The sequence below is a fragment of the Sander lucioperca genome, chromosome 19 (genome assembly GCF_008315115.2).
Source record: "Sander lucioperca isolate FBNREF2018 chromosome 19, SLUC_FBN_1.2, whole genome shotgun sequence".
Classification (NCBI taxonomy): domain Eukaryota; kingdom Metazoa; phylum Chordata; class Actinopteri; order Perciformes; family Percidae; genus Sander; species Sander lucioperca.
In genome coordinates, this window is record NC_050191.1 from 30,120,516 (window position 1) to 30,134,192 (window position 13,677).

General features: G+C 41.1%; 2 protein-coding genes across 5 annotated transcripts in view; both read left to right on the forward strand.

Moving 5' to 3' along the window:
* Nucleotides 1-13,677, forward strand: part of LOC116045413 — a 977,204-nt gene that overhangs the window by 550,765 nt on the left and 412,762 nt on the right. The gene's annotated exons all lie outside the window — the stretch shown is intronic.
* The window catches only part of col12a1b (collagen, type XII, alpha 1b), a 158,383-nt gene that overhangs the window by 25,774 nt on the left and 118,932 nt on the right, over nucleotides 1-13,677 (forward strand). For all 4 annotated transcript variants that reach the window (XM_035995046.1, XM_031293032.2, XM_035995045.1 and 1 more), the window contains exons 13-16: nucleotides 7,159-7,428; nucleotides 10,280-10,546; nucleotides 11,508-11,700; nucleotides 13,026-13,150. In XM_035995046.1, coding sequence (XP_035850939.1) covers nucleotides 7,159-7,428; nucleotides 10,280-10,546; nucleotides 11,508-11,700; nucleotides 13,026-13,150 — 855 coding nt within the window. The remainder of the gene's footprint in view (nucleotides 1-7,158; nucleotides 7,429-10,279; nucleotides 10,547-11,507; nucleotides 11,701-13,025; nucleotides 13,151-13,677) is intronic.

The following is a 13,677-nucleotide window of genomic DNA, read 5'->3' on the forward strand; positions in this document are numbered from 1 at the left end:
ACCTAGAGAGGCTTCAGGGGTCAGGCTTATTGTTCCTGGAGAGTAATAATAAACAGTCAGAACAAGAGAAGTGGTGAGATGGAGAAGAGAAGGACGACGTCCAGTTTGACGATATTACAGTGTTGTAGTGAAAAGGACATTTCATTCTTTACCACCTGGGTCTTTACCACGTTTTATTCTTAGATACTGTACGTTTTTGGTTTATATTTACTAGGCTGCTGGACTGCCCCCTCTGAGTCGATTAGTCAACTAATCGGCCATTTTGGTCTGTAGTCCATTAGTCTTTTTTTATCCTATTTCCATGCTTAATGACTTATTTCTGAGAAACTTCTGATCACATCTCTGGTAAACACGAGATTTAAAGTGGTGCTTTTGTGGAGAAACTCAGTTTTACAGATCTGTCGACTGAGACTAAGAATTTCTTTACTCTTATTGCTAGTAGCTTGCAGAATGTGGCAGGAAATGGGGGGGGGAGAGAGAGAGAGAGAGAGAGAGAGAGAGAGAGAGAGAGAGAGAGAGAGAGAGAGAGAGAGAGGGAGAGAGAGAGAGAGAGAGAGAGAGAGAGAGAGAGAGAGAGAGAGAGAGAGAGAGGTGCAACAAAGGTCCCAAAGGATCCAGGTATTAATTTGCTTTTAACAAAATAACATTTATAGATCTGTGTAATTAGTGGGTTAGCTGTCAGGTGTTTTCTGGTTTGATTAAACTATATGAAGTGTCAGCATACATCCCTATATCCCTGACCATGGCAAAACTATTTTGGACAGAGTTCATGCAGACCCTTGCAGACAAGATGACATAGTAATTCATGTACACTGACTCTTGTGGCTACTGATGCTTAAAAGAGTCAAACAGGGAACCTTTTGTTGCGTGTCATACTCCTCTCTCTTTCCCATCTGTATTTCAACTGTCGCTATTCATTAAAGGCAAAATGGCAAAAATATAGTTATTTAAAAAAAAGAGTTTATAAAAGAAACGGATGAAGCCAGCATCAAAGCAGTGCTGATTAGTGCTGTCCTCGACTAAAGACATCCTTAGTCGACTAATATTCCTGATTTTGTCGACTCACTGATTAGTTGATTTTCAACCGATCTGTAAAACTGACATTCTCCGCAAAGAATCAAGCAAAAGCCCCACTTTAAATCTTGTGTTTACCAGAGATGTGCTTGTACGTTTCTCGGAAATAAGTCATTCAGCATGAAAAAGCGTAAAAAAATGACTAATGGACTAAAGAAATCTTAGGCGACTAGGACCAAAACGAACGATATTAGTTGACTAATTGACTAAGAGTATGCAGCCCTAGTGCCGAGGCCATCATGTTGGACCTGAACTTGATGGATGTGGTTAGTTATCAGTGTTTGCTCACCTGTGCATCTCACACAGTGGAAGTTAGTGAAGCTGGTAACAGTAACAGTGGACACACAGGCTGAGAGGGAAAGATGAGAAAGGGCAAGACCCGACAGGAATGTAACCCAGCTGAGAGCACGGTTGGAAGGTTAGGAGGAGCAGGGAAGACTGACTCATTCCTGTCTCTGTCTCTCTGTTTATGTCTCCGTCTCCATGTGTCTCACCTTCTGTCTTTCGTATCTGCCTATCCCATTTCTTTTTAATTCTGTTTTCTTTAATTCTCTGTCTCTCTCTTTGCCTTTCCCTCTCTCCGTCTGTCTTTCGTTGCCTCTTCCTGTCGTTTTCTCTGTCTTTCTTTCTCTGTGTTGCTGTCTCTCTTTCTTCCACCTTGTGAGGGCTTGCCTGGAATTTAATAGTCTTGTCCACAGCCTCCAGATGCCTACATGGTCGCAGTGCCATGCAATCCAATACAACCTCCACTGTTTCTTTTCTTTCTGTCTTTCCAAAGCTTCAGGATGTCTGGGCCATACTGGCACAGCATGGTGCGTTTGTTCTGCCTTGTTGCATTCACGGTCTAGTTCTGAAGTGTGTTGGTAAGGTCCCCAGACATCCGTGGTGTTGGCCCACATCAGAGGCAGCTGGCACGAGGTTCCTCATTACCTTTGTTTCCTCTCACATGCAAAGCTAAACCTGCTCAGATGTGCAGTGGAAAACTGCACTGATACTGTACCCACATTAAACCCAATGAGCTCACTCTTTCTTATTGTAAAAACTCTTATTGTACAGTAAGACCTCATATTAAGCATCGTCGGGGCCTGGTTTTGTGCACAAGAGATTTGTGTTTACGACCGAATGGGAGCTAAAATGGAAAACTCTCCCACATGCCAACAATCAGCAGGTTATGATGCTTTCTGTAATATATCAAAGCCAATCCAGGTTGTTACCCAAACTACTGTATAAATACTACAGAGACTTTGTTTTCATTCTTTCCTAATTTGTTCAAACAATGGCATGTTGATCCCCGGCTAAACTACAATGACATTATGAATGCGGCACATCTCGCTCAGTTTTTTGGCGTAAACCTGTCCACAAGGCTCTGCAGCTGCTTTTGGCATTTTTTTTAAAAAATTTTTTACCAAGTCCTTCACTTTTAACACTCATTTGGAAAACCCCCAAAACATTGACATTAACCAGGACTTCTTGATTGTTGGACCAGTTTGGCGTGATGTTGCTGTGGGATGGAAAAGCTTCCATAACTGTGGAGAGAAAAGGGAACATTTCAGGAATCACTTATTGTGACAGAGTGATGACAGTGCATCTTTTAAACGTACACAGTTTGATTTTGTCTTCCACAAGGGCCTGAAGCCAACAAACTCAAATACAAATGTGAATGAAAGGAAAAGTTGTAAAAATTGTAACGACGAGGAGGTTTATGAAACAATTATTACCTCCGCCAAAGAGGGTTATGTTTTCAGTTTGGTTTCCTTATTTGTTGGTTTGTCAGCAAGGTTTACAGAAAAACTACTGGCCTGATTGTTATGAAACTTGGTGTAAGGATGTAGCATGGGTCAAGGGAGAACATATTAAAATTTGGAGCGGATCCAAATCTCGGGGAAGGTACACAAACTATTTCTCACTTTGGTTTACGTAGCGAGATAAGGTATTTCCTTGGCGGAGGTCTGCGCTCTTCTAGTTTCCTGTCTTTATGTCCATGAGCTTTGTGTCGTCCTTTATACTTTTCATGACTCATTAAACTGAAACCTGTAAAATACAACGATCAACCTTTCAGTCGTACATGTTTTGTCAAGCTTTGAAGTTTGCGTTAACTTCTTTTTCCTTGATTGCAGTGGTTGATCAGGTTACAACCCCCAGCTTGTTCTAACGCGTCAAAGTGACAGGCAATTATTTATGTTTTTAGAGTTTTCACCTGTATTAGCTTTCCAGGCCTGCTGCAGGGAGTGCAGGTGAGGAGTTGAGGCCAGGTTTGGACATATAACGAGCTCTTACTTTACAGCTTGGCCTGAAAGCTGCAGATTTAGGCGACAACCTGGCTTCCTGTGGCGATTCTGGCCACACAGTTAAGTTCCCAGTTTAACGTGGTGATGAAAGAGCAAACATAAGTTTCTTCAATTGTCACATGAAGGTGATAAAGACACATGAGTGCTGAAGGGTGCTGCGCGGACTGGCTGTGAACTAATATTTCCCTTTGGTGCTATGGATTAATGAAGTTTGGTGTGGGTATGTGTTGATAGACTTCAGACATGTTTCCTTCGCATCTTCCATCATAATCTATGATGGAAGATTTTTTGAATCAACGTTAAATGTTCTGTTAAATCGAGTGAGCAGATGTAATGCCATAAAGGGGACGCATTTATTCAAAGCAATGCGTTTGTTTTACAGCAAGGGCTGCCCTTGTGGGAACTTAACTTCATAAGGATGGTCATTCTAATTCTGCTTATCGATCTAAATTTAATGAAATCTTAAAGCTGCAATATACAATTTTTGCTCATAAATGCTGAGGTATTTTGTGGTACTCTTTTGGTAGAAAGCTAAAATAAAGAAAACAAATATGCTTTATCTAAAGAATCAAAAACTTGACTTGAATCAAGCTCAAGCCCCACTTTAAATCTTGTGTTTACCAGAGATGTGCTCATACGCTTCTTGGAAATAAGTTATTTAGCATGAAAAAAGCATCAAAAAATGACTAATGGACTAAATAAATTTTATTTAATTAAGACCAAAAAGATCGATTAGTCGAGTAATGACTAAGAGGGGGGAGCCCTACTTTTTCTATATTATAAACACTACACAGTAATTTATAATATAATGGGACAGGCTTTTTAAAAATGGAAAGTTATCATGACACTGTGGCATTGCGCAAAGTTGTTAGGCCGATGATCTTGCATTTTTTGCGTCCATCAATGTCGTGGTCCCATTGAAATAAATGAGGTGGCAAACCTGGAGCACCCATCTCTGGCAGTATTACTGCCTTGCTCATTGAGAGCTGGACCGCAATTCTCGTCTGATGTGAAGTAGCACCAACAACACTTGCAGAGATATTTTTCTCCATCTGGGCCACCCGTACGAAAACTGCAGTCACTCTCTGCACTTGAAGGTGCTTTAAACGGCTGATGGTAGATGGAACATGTCGGGTAGCCAAGTTTATACAAAGTAATAATCAGCCAAGAGACTTTCCACTGTGACTGTGAGGCTTCAGCAGCAGCAATTCCTAGTCTTAGTGTCCTCCGTGAAGCTTTGTGTCAGAGAGCAAAGAGACTCAGCTGCTTAGAGATCAACAGAAGAAATATTTAAGAAAGCTTATGACCTGTACTTCAATCGTGAAGGGCTTCAGGTGCTGAAGAAGTCGGTGCATTGGAGTTGTAGTCGTACAACTGTTTCTCAGTTAAATAATGCTAATGTTTAATGCTCTTGTATAGTTTTCTTTTTTTTTTTTTTTTTTTATATACCTCTTATAATTTATTTTTTTATATTTATTTATCTGAACTATCACTGTCCTTGTGCTGCTAGATGGATGGATGGTTGATAGATGGATGGATGGATGGATAGATTAGGAAGACATGCAGATCATAGGAAATCTCTTCAGAAGTGCAATATATTTCCTGCGGTTTTGTTCACATTTGCCTCATCCATGACTGGAAAAATAGGTCTGGGTGCATTTGAGGTTGCGTCTGCAGAGCGCCAGATATTCTATATTCCATCTGACGGCTGTCTGTGGCTGTTATTTTCGAAAGCCTCCCGACTCAGCTTCCAGCTTTGAGAGACAGCGCTCCTTGAAGCTGATAAAAATTGGCAGCCGCCGTGGAGAGCTCCCAGCTCCCTGCTAATGGTGGCTGCAGTGGCGTCTGTGTGGCGAAGACCGAGCAGCACATGTGAAATAACAAGACCGAAATAAACTAACACATGTACATTAATGAAGCAAAGTACAATACATCCAGGATTGGAAGTCTGATGTGTTTTTCTTAGTCCGAAAACCTTCAAATGAAATGGAGACCTTCAAATTAAAAGCCTGATTTGAGTCGAGCATTTTGCATATTACCATAAGCACTAAAAGCCGAAAAGAGATCTTTGATCCAGTATTTCTGTCATGATATGCTTTTCAAACCGTTTTAAAACCTAATTTGCTAACAGAGATTTCTATAACAGTCTATAACAATATGATCAAAATTACATTTCCTGTATCAGTTGGCAGGAACAAAAATGGCTCAACAACTTCCAGACACACACACACACACACACACACACACACACACACACACACACACACACACACACACACACACTGAATTTGGTTGTTTTTAATCCAAACCAGAAACAATTTTTCCGACTATAAACATTTGGAGAACATTCCCCCTCCTCTCTCTCTTAAGATGTGTATCATTTGGCACAAGTTAGAATGTGATTTATTCCATCCTCACTTTCTTGATTATATAGCTGGATCTGCTATTTTGTGGTAATTATCACATTGTGGATACTCAGTATTTCCAGCACCTCCGCTGTTCATGCTGTCACCTTCTATAAACTAAAGATGGATTGTAATTTGATATTGACTCTCCCTCCTCCTCCTCCTTTTCCATCATTCACAAATATTTCCAGCGTTGTGCTCTGTCTGTATAGGAAAGTGACCATATGTCTGCTAGCAGCAACATGAGCCGCTGCGGTTGTGGGAATTAGATTTGCTCAAACAAACATATACAGGGTTTTTGCTTCTGTGCGTCCCTAAGAAAGCTGAGCCGAGGTCATAAAACTGAAAACACGTTGATACTGTGTTTGTGTGTATGTTCTTGATCTCTGTGCAAGTACAAGCTTCAGAGTGAGCACATTTTTGTAAGACGATGTCAATGAGTGTTTTCAATCCATCACTTGGTTGAATTAAGGGGTTAGATAGAAGTTTGAGTAAGGGTTAAATTAGTGGATGGAGTAAAACCCGGACGTCAAAGCCACAAGAATAAGACCCGAGTTATAAACTGAAATTTTCCTTTGAGTCGGTGGGGCGTTAACAAAGGCAAAGTTCCCTAAACCCACAAGAAAGCAAGAGAGCCGTTAGGTCACCAAACAGCTCACTAGTTAAAAGGTTAAACGTGTAAATCTAAACGTGTCTGCAAAATACTGAATATCAAAGTTTGCAGCTGACGCTTTACCAACAGAGGGAAGCAGCAATTTGATGAAATAAAGATGTCCAATAAACTACAATAAAGATATTTCTTCCTCTCGTTGGCTCACTGGGCACTTTGAGTTCATCCGGTTCCTGACATGTTTTATGTCTTTGCTCTCCCATGTCTCATGTCTCCCAATGCTCTACACTCACTAATGAAGCAGAAGTGTCTTAAAATATCGCATGTGTTTCTCCAGGCGTCTCTGCCCTTTTATAGCTGTGGTGATTTGTTCAATTCTTCTGTCCACCCGATGGCCTTTTAATCGTTTCCATTTCTGAAAATAATCCGATCTGCCAGCAAATGGCTCCTTTTGTTTCAAAAGAGAAGATGGATTTCAAAAGAAAACTGACAAATACGGGAAAGAGCCAACCAGCCAGTCTGACTTTAGAAAATATAAAAAAACAAACATCTGTTGTGTGTCTGGGAGGACGTTTGATGGCACTATTGTGCTCAAAATTTAGGGTGCGTATATTTAAAAGATATAAAGCTTTGGTCCAAAATCTAACATTAAATGTAATATCTACATAAAGAAAGATGTTTCACTAACTACTTATCTTATGAATCACAGATTGCTTTTGTGTTTCACAATACACATCAGAAACCCCATAATAATCCACAGCTTTGCTTGTTGTTTTTGCAGTGGTGGGACCTCCTACAAACCTGGTCACCAGCGACGTGACTGAGTCCAGCTTCGCAGCGTCCTGGACGGCGGCGCCTGGCAACGTAAAGATGTACCGGGTTCGATGGAACTCACTGTTCTCGGAGGAGGCTGGAGATAAAACGGTGCCAGGACATGTGACCAACACCGTGCTGGACGGTCTGAGTCCGGAGACGCTCTACCAAGTTTCCGTTGTCGCCGCCTACGATCATAAAGACAGCAGGCCACTCACTGGACAGGAAACCACTGACGGTAAGACTACAGACACTCTGTGATCACTGAATGGGCTCTGGAGACACATTCTCACTCCCAACTCGTCACATATGGTCGCTTAGGGTGCACTCACACTTGGCTCAGTTGCCTTGAACCGTGCTCGAGTACGATTGTCCCCGCTCCCCACTCCCCCCTGCTGGCCTGCGCTCACACTGCAATAAAACAATCAGGGCCAGAGCAGGTTTACGTCATTACATTGCGGGACTTGCCGACTATAATTCCCGTTCATCTATAAGGTAAGAACCAGACCCTGGCACGTTTAGCGATCACACTGATGTGTACCGTGCCCGAGTCCAACCCCACCTCTTTCAAGCGGGCCGGGGCACAGATTAGCATACTGTGCGAGCGATCACACTAGTCAAACAAACAGGACTTTGGGGTCAAGCATGCTCGGGTACGGTTTAACTGGGCCAAGTGTGAGTGCGCCCTTAATGTCCCATTTTGAACACTCTGGGTACCCCTTTGGCGTCATTTTTCAATGTGCATGGTAAGGTTTGGTTCAGGCAACAAAACTAATTGGTTAGGTTTAGGAAAAGATTGTGGTTTTGGTTAAAATAAGTTTTGTTACATGACGTTAGTATGTGATGTTATTTAAGTAAGTTAACTTAGTTGACATTTTAACTACATAAAGTTAAAATAAGTCAGTGTTGACCTTTGCTTGGGAGTGAGAACTAGTTTGTTCTGGAGACAAAAATAATCTCATCGGTTAAGTTACTTAACTAGTAATAAGTAGGACTTTGTAGCACTTTTCAAAACCTGGGTTACAAAGATCTTCACAGTCACAAATGAAGGAAAATAAATGCATACAAAACAATACAAATACATATATAAATCAAAGACAAACAAGATTGTTGAGATCAACGATAATTAGCATTGAACAAATTTGCAAGAATAAAATAACGATTAGCTTAAACTTAGTTTTTAGCTAACACCGTTTCTCCGTGATTCAAATCATGCAGCAACGATGCAGGACAGAGCAGCTCTACTGACCCGCTTGGAGGGTGTAGTTTATTGCTCGAAAGTTGCTTTTACTGTAGATCACCTGTGCAGCGCAGAAGGGTCAATTCAGGGATTTAATAGTCAGCGGTTAGGTCATGAACCCAATTCTTCAACCCCCAAGAGGGAAGTATTGGAAGTTTGTGCGTGTGTGCCACAAGAATATGAGCCAAATTAGATTCAACACTTTCTTTTGTCACAAGAACAAAACTGATTTCAGAGCGTGCATAATCGTACAGTTGGCATTCTCCAAACGTTTTCTGCTTTCTAGTCTATAGAAATAATCCAAATTTGAATTAAGATATTCATTTTAGATCATTTTCAAATTGTGAAATGTTCATGTTATTGTGAGTGAAACGCCAACATGGTGACAGTTCTGTTGTGTTACGCTCTCTGAAATAACTGAGGGGAACATTGGTTCAACGTGTGTGTCCTATGAGTGACGCACTGTGAGCTGCATACTTTGCATCAGAGACCAAGCAAGCTCTAAAAATGTCAACACATCCCTATACGCACACATGCAAAATCCAACAGTCCGGATCCACACAAACAGGCCACCCAAAACAAAGAAAACTGTAGAGAAACTAACACATGTTCAGTATATATATTGTTCCTCATGCATTCTCCCAGCAGAACTATTTCATCTCTGGCTTCACAGATTTGTTCAAATCCATCAACACATCGAAAAGTTGGATGCCATGTTTTTTTTCCGCCAATAAAAATCAAGTAGTCTGAAAAACTTTCCTTGGGATCATTAAATATACATATTATTCCCTTGCACATTCTTTTCTAATCACTTGCAGAATCATCGGAAATAAGTTCATTTCATTTTATAGGGCTTTTGGTTGTTTCAGGGGGAAAAAGGAAAATGTGGTTAGCATTTCCTCCCTAATTGATCACTTCTGGGCGAAAGCCTAATTCATAAGCAATTAGTTTTGGCATGAAGCTGATGGTATTACTCAACATTTATGCCTGCAGTTATGAATACATAAAGATCACTGAAGGAATATAAAAGGGAAACCTTGGCCTGAAAATAGAGAGGGAAAGATGATTACTTTTAGGGTTTAAATGAAAAATAACTAAATGTTTATGGCTGTAAGTAGCCCCCAAAAGAAAACATGCACAAAATAGTCGAGCACACACAGAACATAAAAACTGACAAAGTGAGTCTGTTAAAGCTATAGTGCATAGTTTCTGTCGCCCCCATGAGGAATTCTAAGTAATGACAACAAAACTGTGGCGCGTCCACATGATACAAGCCTTCCGTGATTGCGCACGCGCCCTCACCTCTCCTCCACACAGTTGCTAGTAGCCAAGGAGGACACGGATGACTAAAAAAACATGATGGACTCTTCAGAAGAGGTCATTATCGCCGGACGCCACAATCTTGTGAACATAGTCATACTGAGAAATCCAGAGAGAGTTGTGAGGAGCTGATAGTCTTAATTAGCTTTGTAGCAACTCATTTGGCAATGGCTTGAATGTAACTGACGTCCATTAATATCAAAAAGTTATGCACTAAAGCTTTAAAGGAGTTTTGATGGCAAAAGGAATATTGTGGTTGGATGTTTGAAAGTAGGTGGATTAGACAAAATAAGTTTTTGAATATTTATCGGAGAAGTCATGAAATTCTATGGGCAGCCATAGACATTTTAAATCAGTTACACTTAAGTATAAATATGTTTGAAAAGCATTGAAATATTTTCCAAATCCTGTTTCTGCCCTGCCAAAATATACTGGCAGTATCTAACGATAACAATATTTCCATTTCCAGATTTTAGGCTGAGTCTTGAATATCTGAATCCGGTTTATAAAAATAACTTTTTGTTTTCAGTCTCCGCTGCTGGTAAAAAATTGACCGTGTCGGACGAGACCGAGCGAACCATGAAAGTCACATGGACGCCGGCGCCGGGCAAGGTGACCCACTACCGGCTGAAGTACGTTCCCATTGGTGGAGGGAAAGAAGCGGCCCTCAAGATCCCCGGGACGACCACTTCCACCGTTATGAAGCGGCTGCAGCCCACGACCACTTACAACATCATCGTTCACCCCATCTACAAGCGCGGGGAAGGAAAAGCAAGGCAAGGAGTAGGAACGACACGTACGTTGGTCCATAATTCAACAGTACACTGCAGAAACATGTCCATCTAAACCAAGACGTTTAAACCTGAGTTCATTCTTAAAACATTATAATTTTTAGAATGAAGTTAAAAACAATGTGAAGCTTAGGTGATTTCAGCTTTTTTATGGAGTCATAATGTGTCCTGTGATTGGCCAGCCAAACTGAAGGTTAATTTTTAGTTTTAAAATTAAACTTTTAAGTGTTTTCTTTGGCTTTTGGGCTCTGCCACTATCCGTCCTACTCACCGAGAGTCAGAAAACTTATGAATGTATTTTCTTGGTCTCTGCGTCCAGTAATTTAGCTGGGCGATGCTAATCTCACTGCTCAACGAATCATCTATGACTTTATCTGACTGTCGGTTAAGTGAAGTGTTTAAATTCCCCGAAAATCAAGGACTTCTACCTCAACTGGCTTCCTGGACGTTCTCCTATTAAATGTCAGTATTGGGGAAACAAATGGAGAAAAATGGCTTGTTTGACAATTTTGTCACTTGTTTCTAGAGAAATGTTAACACAAGTCATGCTGCCTTGGAAACAAACATGATTCTGTCATCCAAGTTGCAGATTTCTTTCCCATTATTCCTCCAAAAATAAGAGTTTATGATTGACTTCAAGTTTAAAACGACTTGTTAAGATGAATATTTTTCACACTACAGGTGCTTCTGCGCTGTCAAGAAGCAGCGTCTTTCCAGAACACTAAAATCACAGTTAATAAACATGTGCTCAATCACACGCTACCATTACTAACACACAGCATGACACTGGGCTTTTTAACCAATGACACCGGGTTCAAGGTATTGTATTGTGGACTAATGACAAACTGGCTTGAATGTGGACGTGTGGCTGATCTTCAAAAACCTTTGCCAATAGTTGGAGTTGGTGTTGACTTTTTACTCTGCACAAGTTTGTCCTGAAGTTCTGGCCGGGTTCTTCTATTTCAGTGTCGCCCTTCAAGGCTCCCAGGAACCTCCAGACCTCAGAGCCCACCAAAACCAGTTTCAGGGTCACCTGGGATCCAGCACCTGGACAAGTTAAGGGCTACAAAGTGACCTTTCACCCTCATGGCAATGATATTGACCTGGGGGAACTCCTGGTTGGTCCCTACGACAACACAGTTGTTCTAGAGGAACTTAGGTAAGCTTTCCTAACTATTAGATATTTAAATATTCTGAGGAATTTCATGCCTAGATTAGAGAGTTCACCATAAAGGGAAACAATAGATGCAAGCAGCGATGGACGGGCAACATTTAATTCAAAATGGCTGACTTCCTGTTGGTTCTGGGATATATCTCCAAGAGGCTTTTTTGTACGTCTTGAGATGTTACATATGCCTACCAATTATTATTCATCTGCGTCAAATTTAAAGTTGGGGGCTTTAAGTTAAGCTCTATCTTGCCAAATCATTGCGTAAGACCCATAAAATATCACATTTTTCACCAGTTCTGATGCATGTGCAAATTTTAGTGAGTTTTTGAGCACCTCAATCCCTCATAAATATAATTAATTTATGCGTAATAATAATAATTCCTTCAGTTTCAAGAGAGTCCTCGCACCCATTGGTGCTCAGGCCCTAATTAGAGAAAAAAGAAGAAGGAAATTGTCATGTTCACCTGAGCCAACAGAGATCGCCAGCGTTTCTTTAACTCATCATGATCAAGCAACCATCTACTGTAGCAGTGCCCTCTTCAAAGCCGGCACCAGCGACCACCCGAAAAACACTCTAGTAACCCCCTACATGTAGCCATGCTCTGCCACCACTTAAGCCCCTTTCACACATGCACTGCAACCCTGAAGTTATCTAGACATTACGCGGAGGAGCTCTATGTGAGAACGCAAACATCCGAATCAATTGGACCGGACATTTTTGAGACTTTACCTTGCCATCTCCCAAGTACAAAGTCTGTGGAAAAACTTGGTGACAACCTATCTGAGCAAGTGTCTCTGAGCCACATATAAGCCACCAAGAAATGCCCCACCAACCTTCTTACAACAGCCCAATAGAAATCTTGTACGAACAGATCTTGTACATTTTCTTGTACATTAAATCTTTTGAATTTATTACAAACATTGGCATTTGTTTTGTAAGTTGCTGTATGGCGCACACAATATAATATCCAATTTATACTATTTCATATTATAATTATTATAATGGGGGAGTAGGAACCATTTAGACACAGTCCACTACCTCTAAAACAAGGAGGATAATATAGACATATTTACCAACTGTTGTACATAAAACACTCTTCACTGGTGTGCCGATTCATGCTGTCTGATGGGAGTCATTTAGTAAGAACTTTTTTTCAAACTGTACTATATGTCTAATGTTGGAATGAAGGCCTGCAGTTTTAGTAAAAGTTAAACACAGTCATTTGAAAGACCAGGGGCTACTTTTTCACATTGTGGAGATCTCATTGTGGGTTTGGGAAAGACTGATGTTAGTCATTTCCTTTCTCCCTTAGGGCAGGAACTAAGTATTCTGTTGCCGTGTTTGGGATGTTTGATGGAGGGGAGAGTTTACCTCTGGCAGGAGAGGAGAAGACGACCCTCATGGACGCTCCAGAGCCGCCTTCTGTCGATCCCTCTGGTAAAAGCTGATAACTCCACCACACTACAACTCAAACACCATTAGCAGCCCTAAAGAGCAGGCCTGCAGACCAGACGCTCTCTGATCCAAGTCATTTCAGAACAGGAGTGGTCCGACTTCGAAGTGCTGCCCAAATTAGTGCCAGAACGTTGAACTTAAATTGAATTGGATGTCGAGGGGAATTAATATCATTGTCTTTTTGGCTGAAACTCGACGCAGATGATTGCGATTAGCACAAATTATTTTGAGCTGCTTGGCTCACGTTTCCTCACCTACCTCATATCTCATTTGTTGATCTGGAGCATAATGATGCCGTTAAACAGACATGTGCAGAAGTGTTGACACTATCGTTTGTAAATTGCCCAATTGGACATGTTCCTTCAACGACTCGCGTGCACGATGTGCTGACCTTTAACGGTGTCTCCACAATCATATAACTTTGTTAGCTACAGGATGAGTGACTGTTGAACTCAGTGGCCCAAATGTTTTAATGCAAAAGTAGATGTTTCCCATTTTTATGTTGTCCA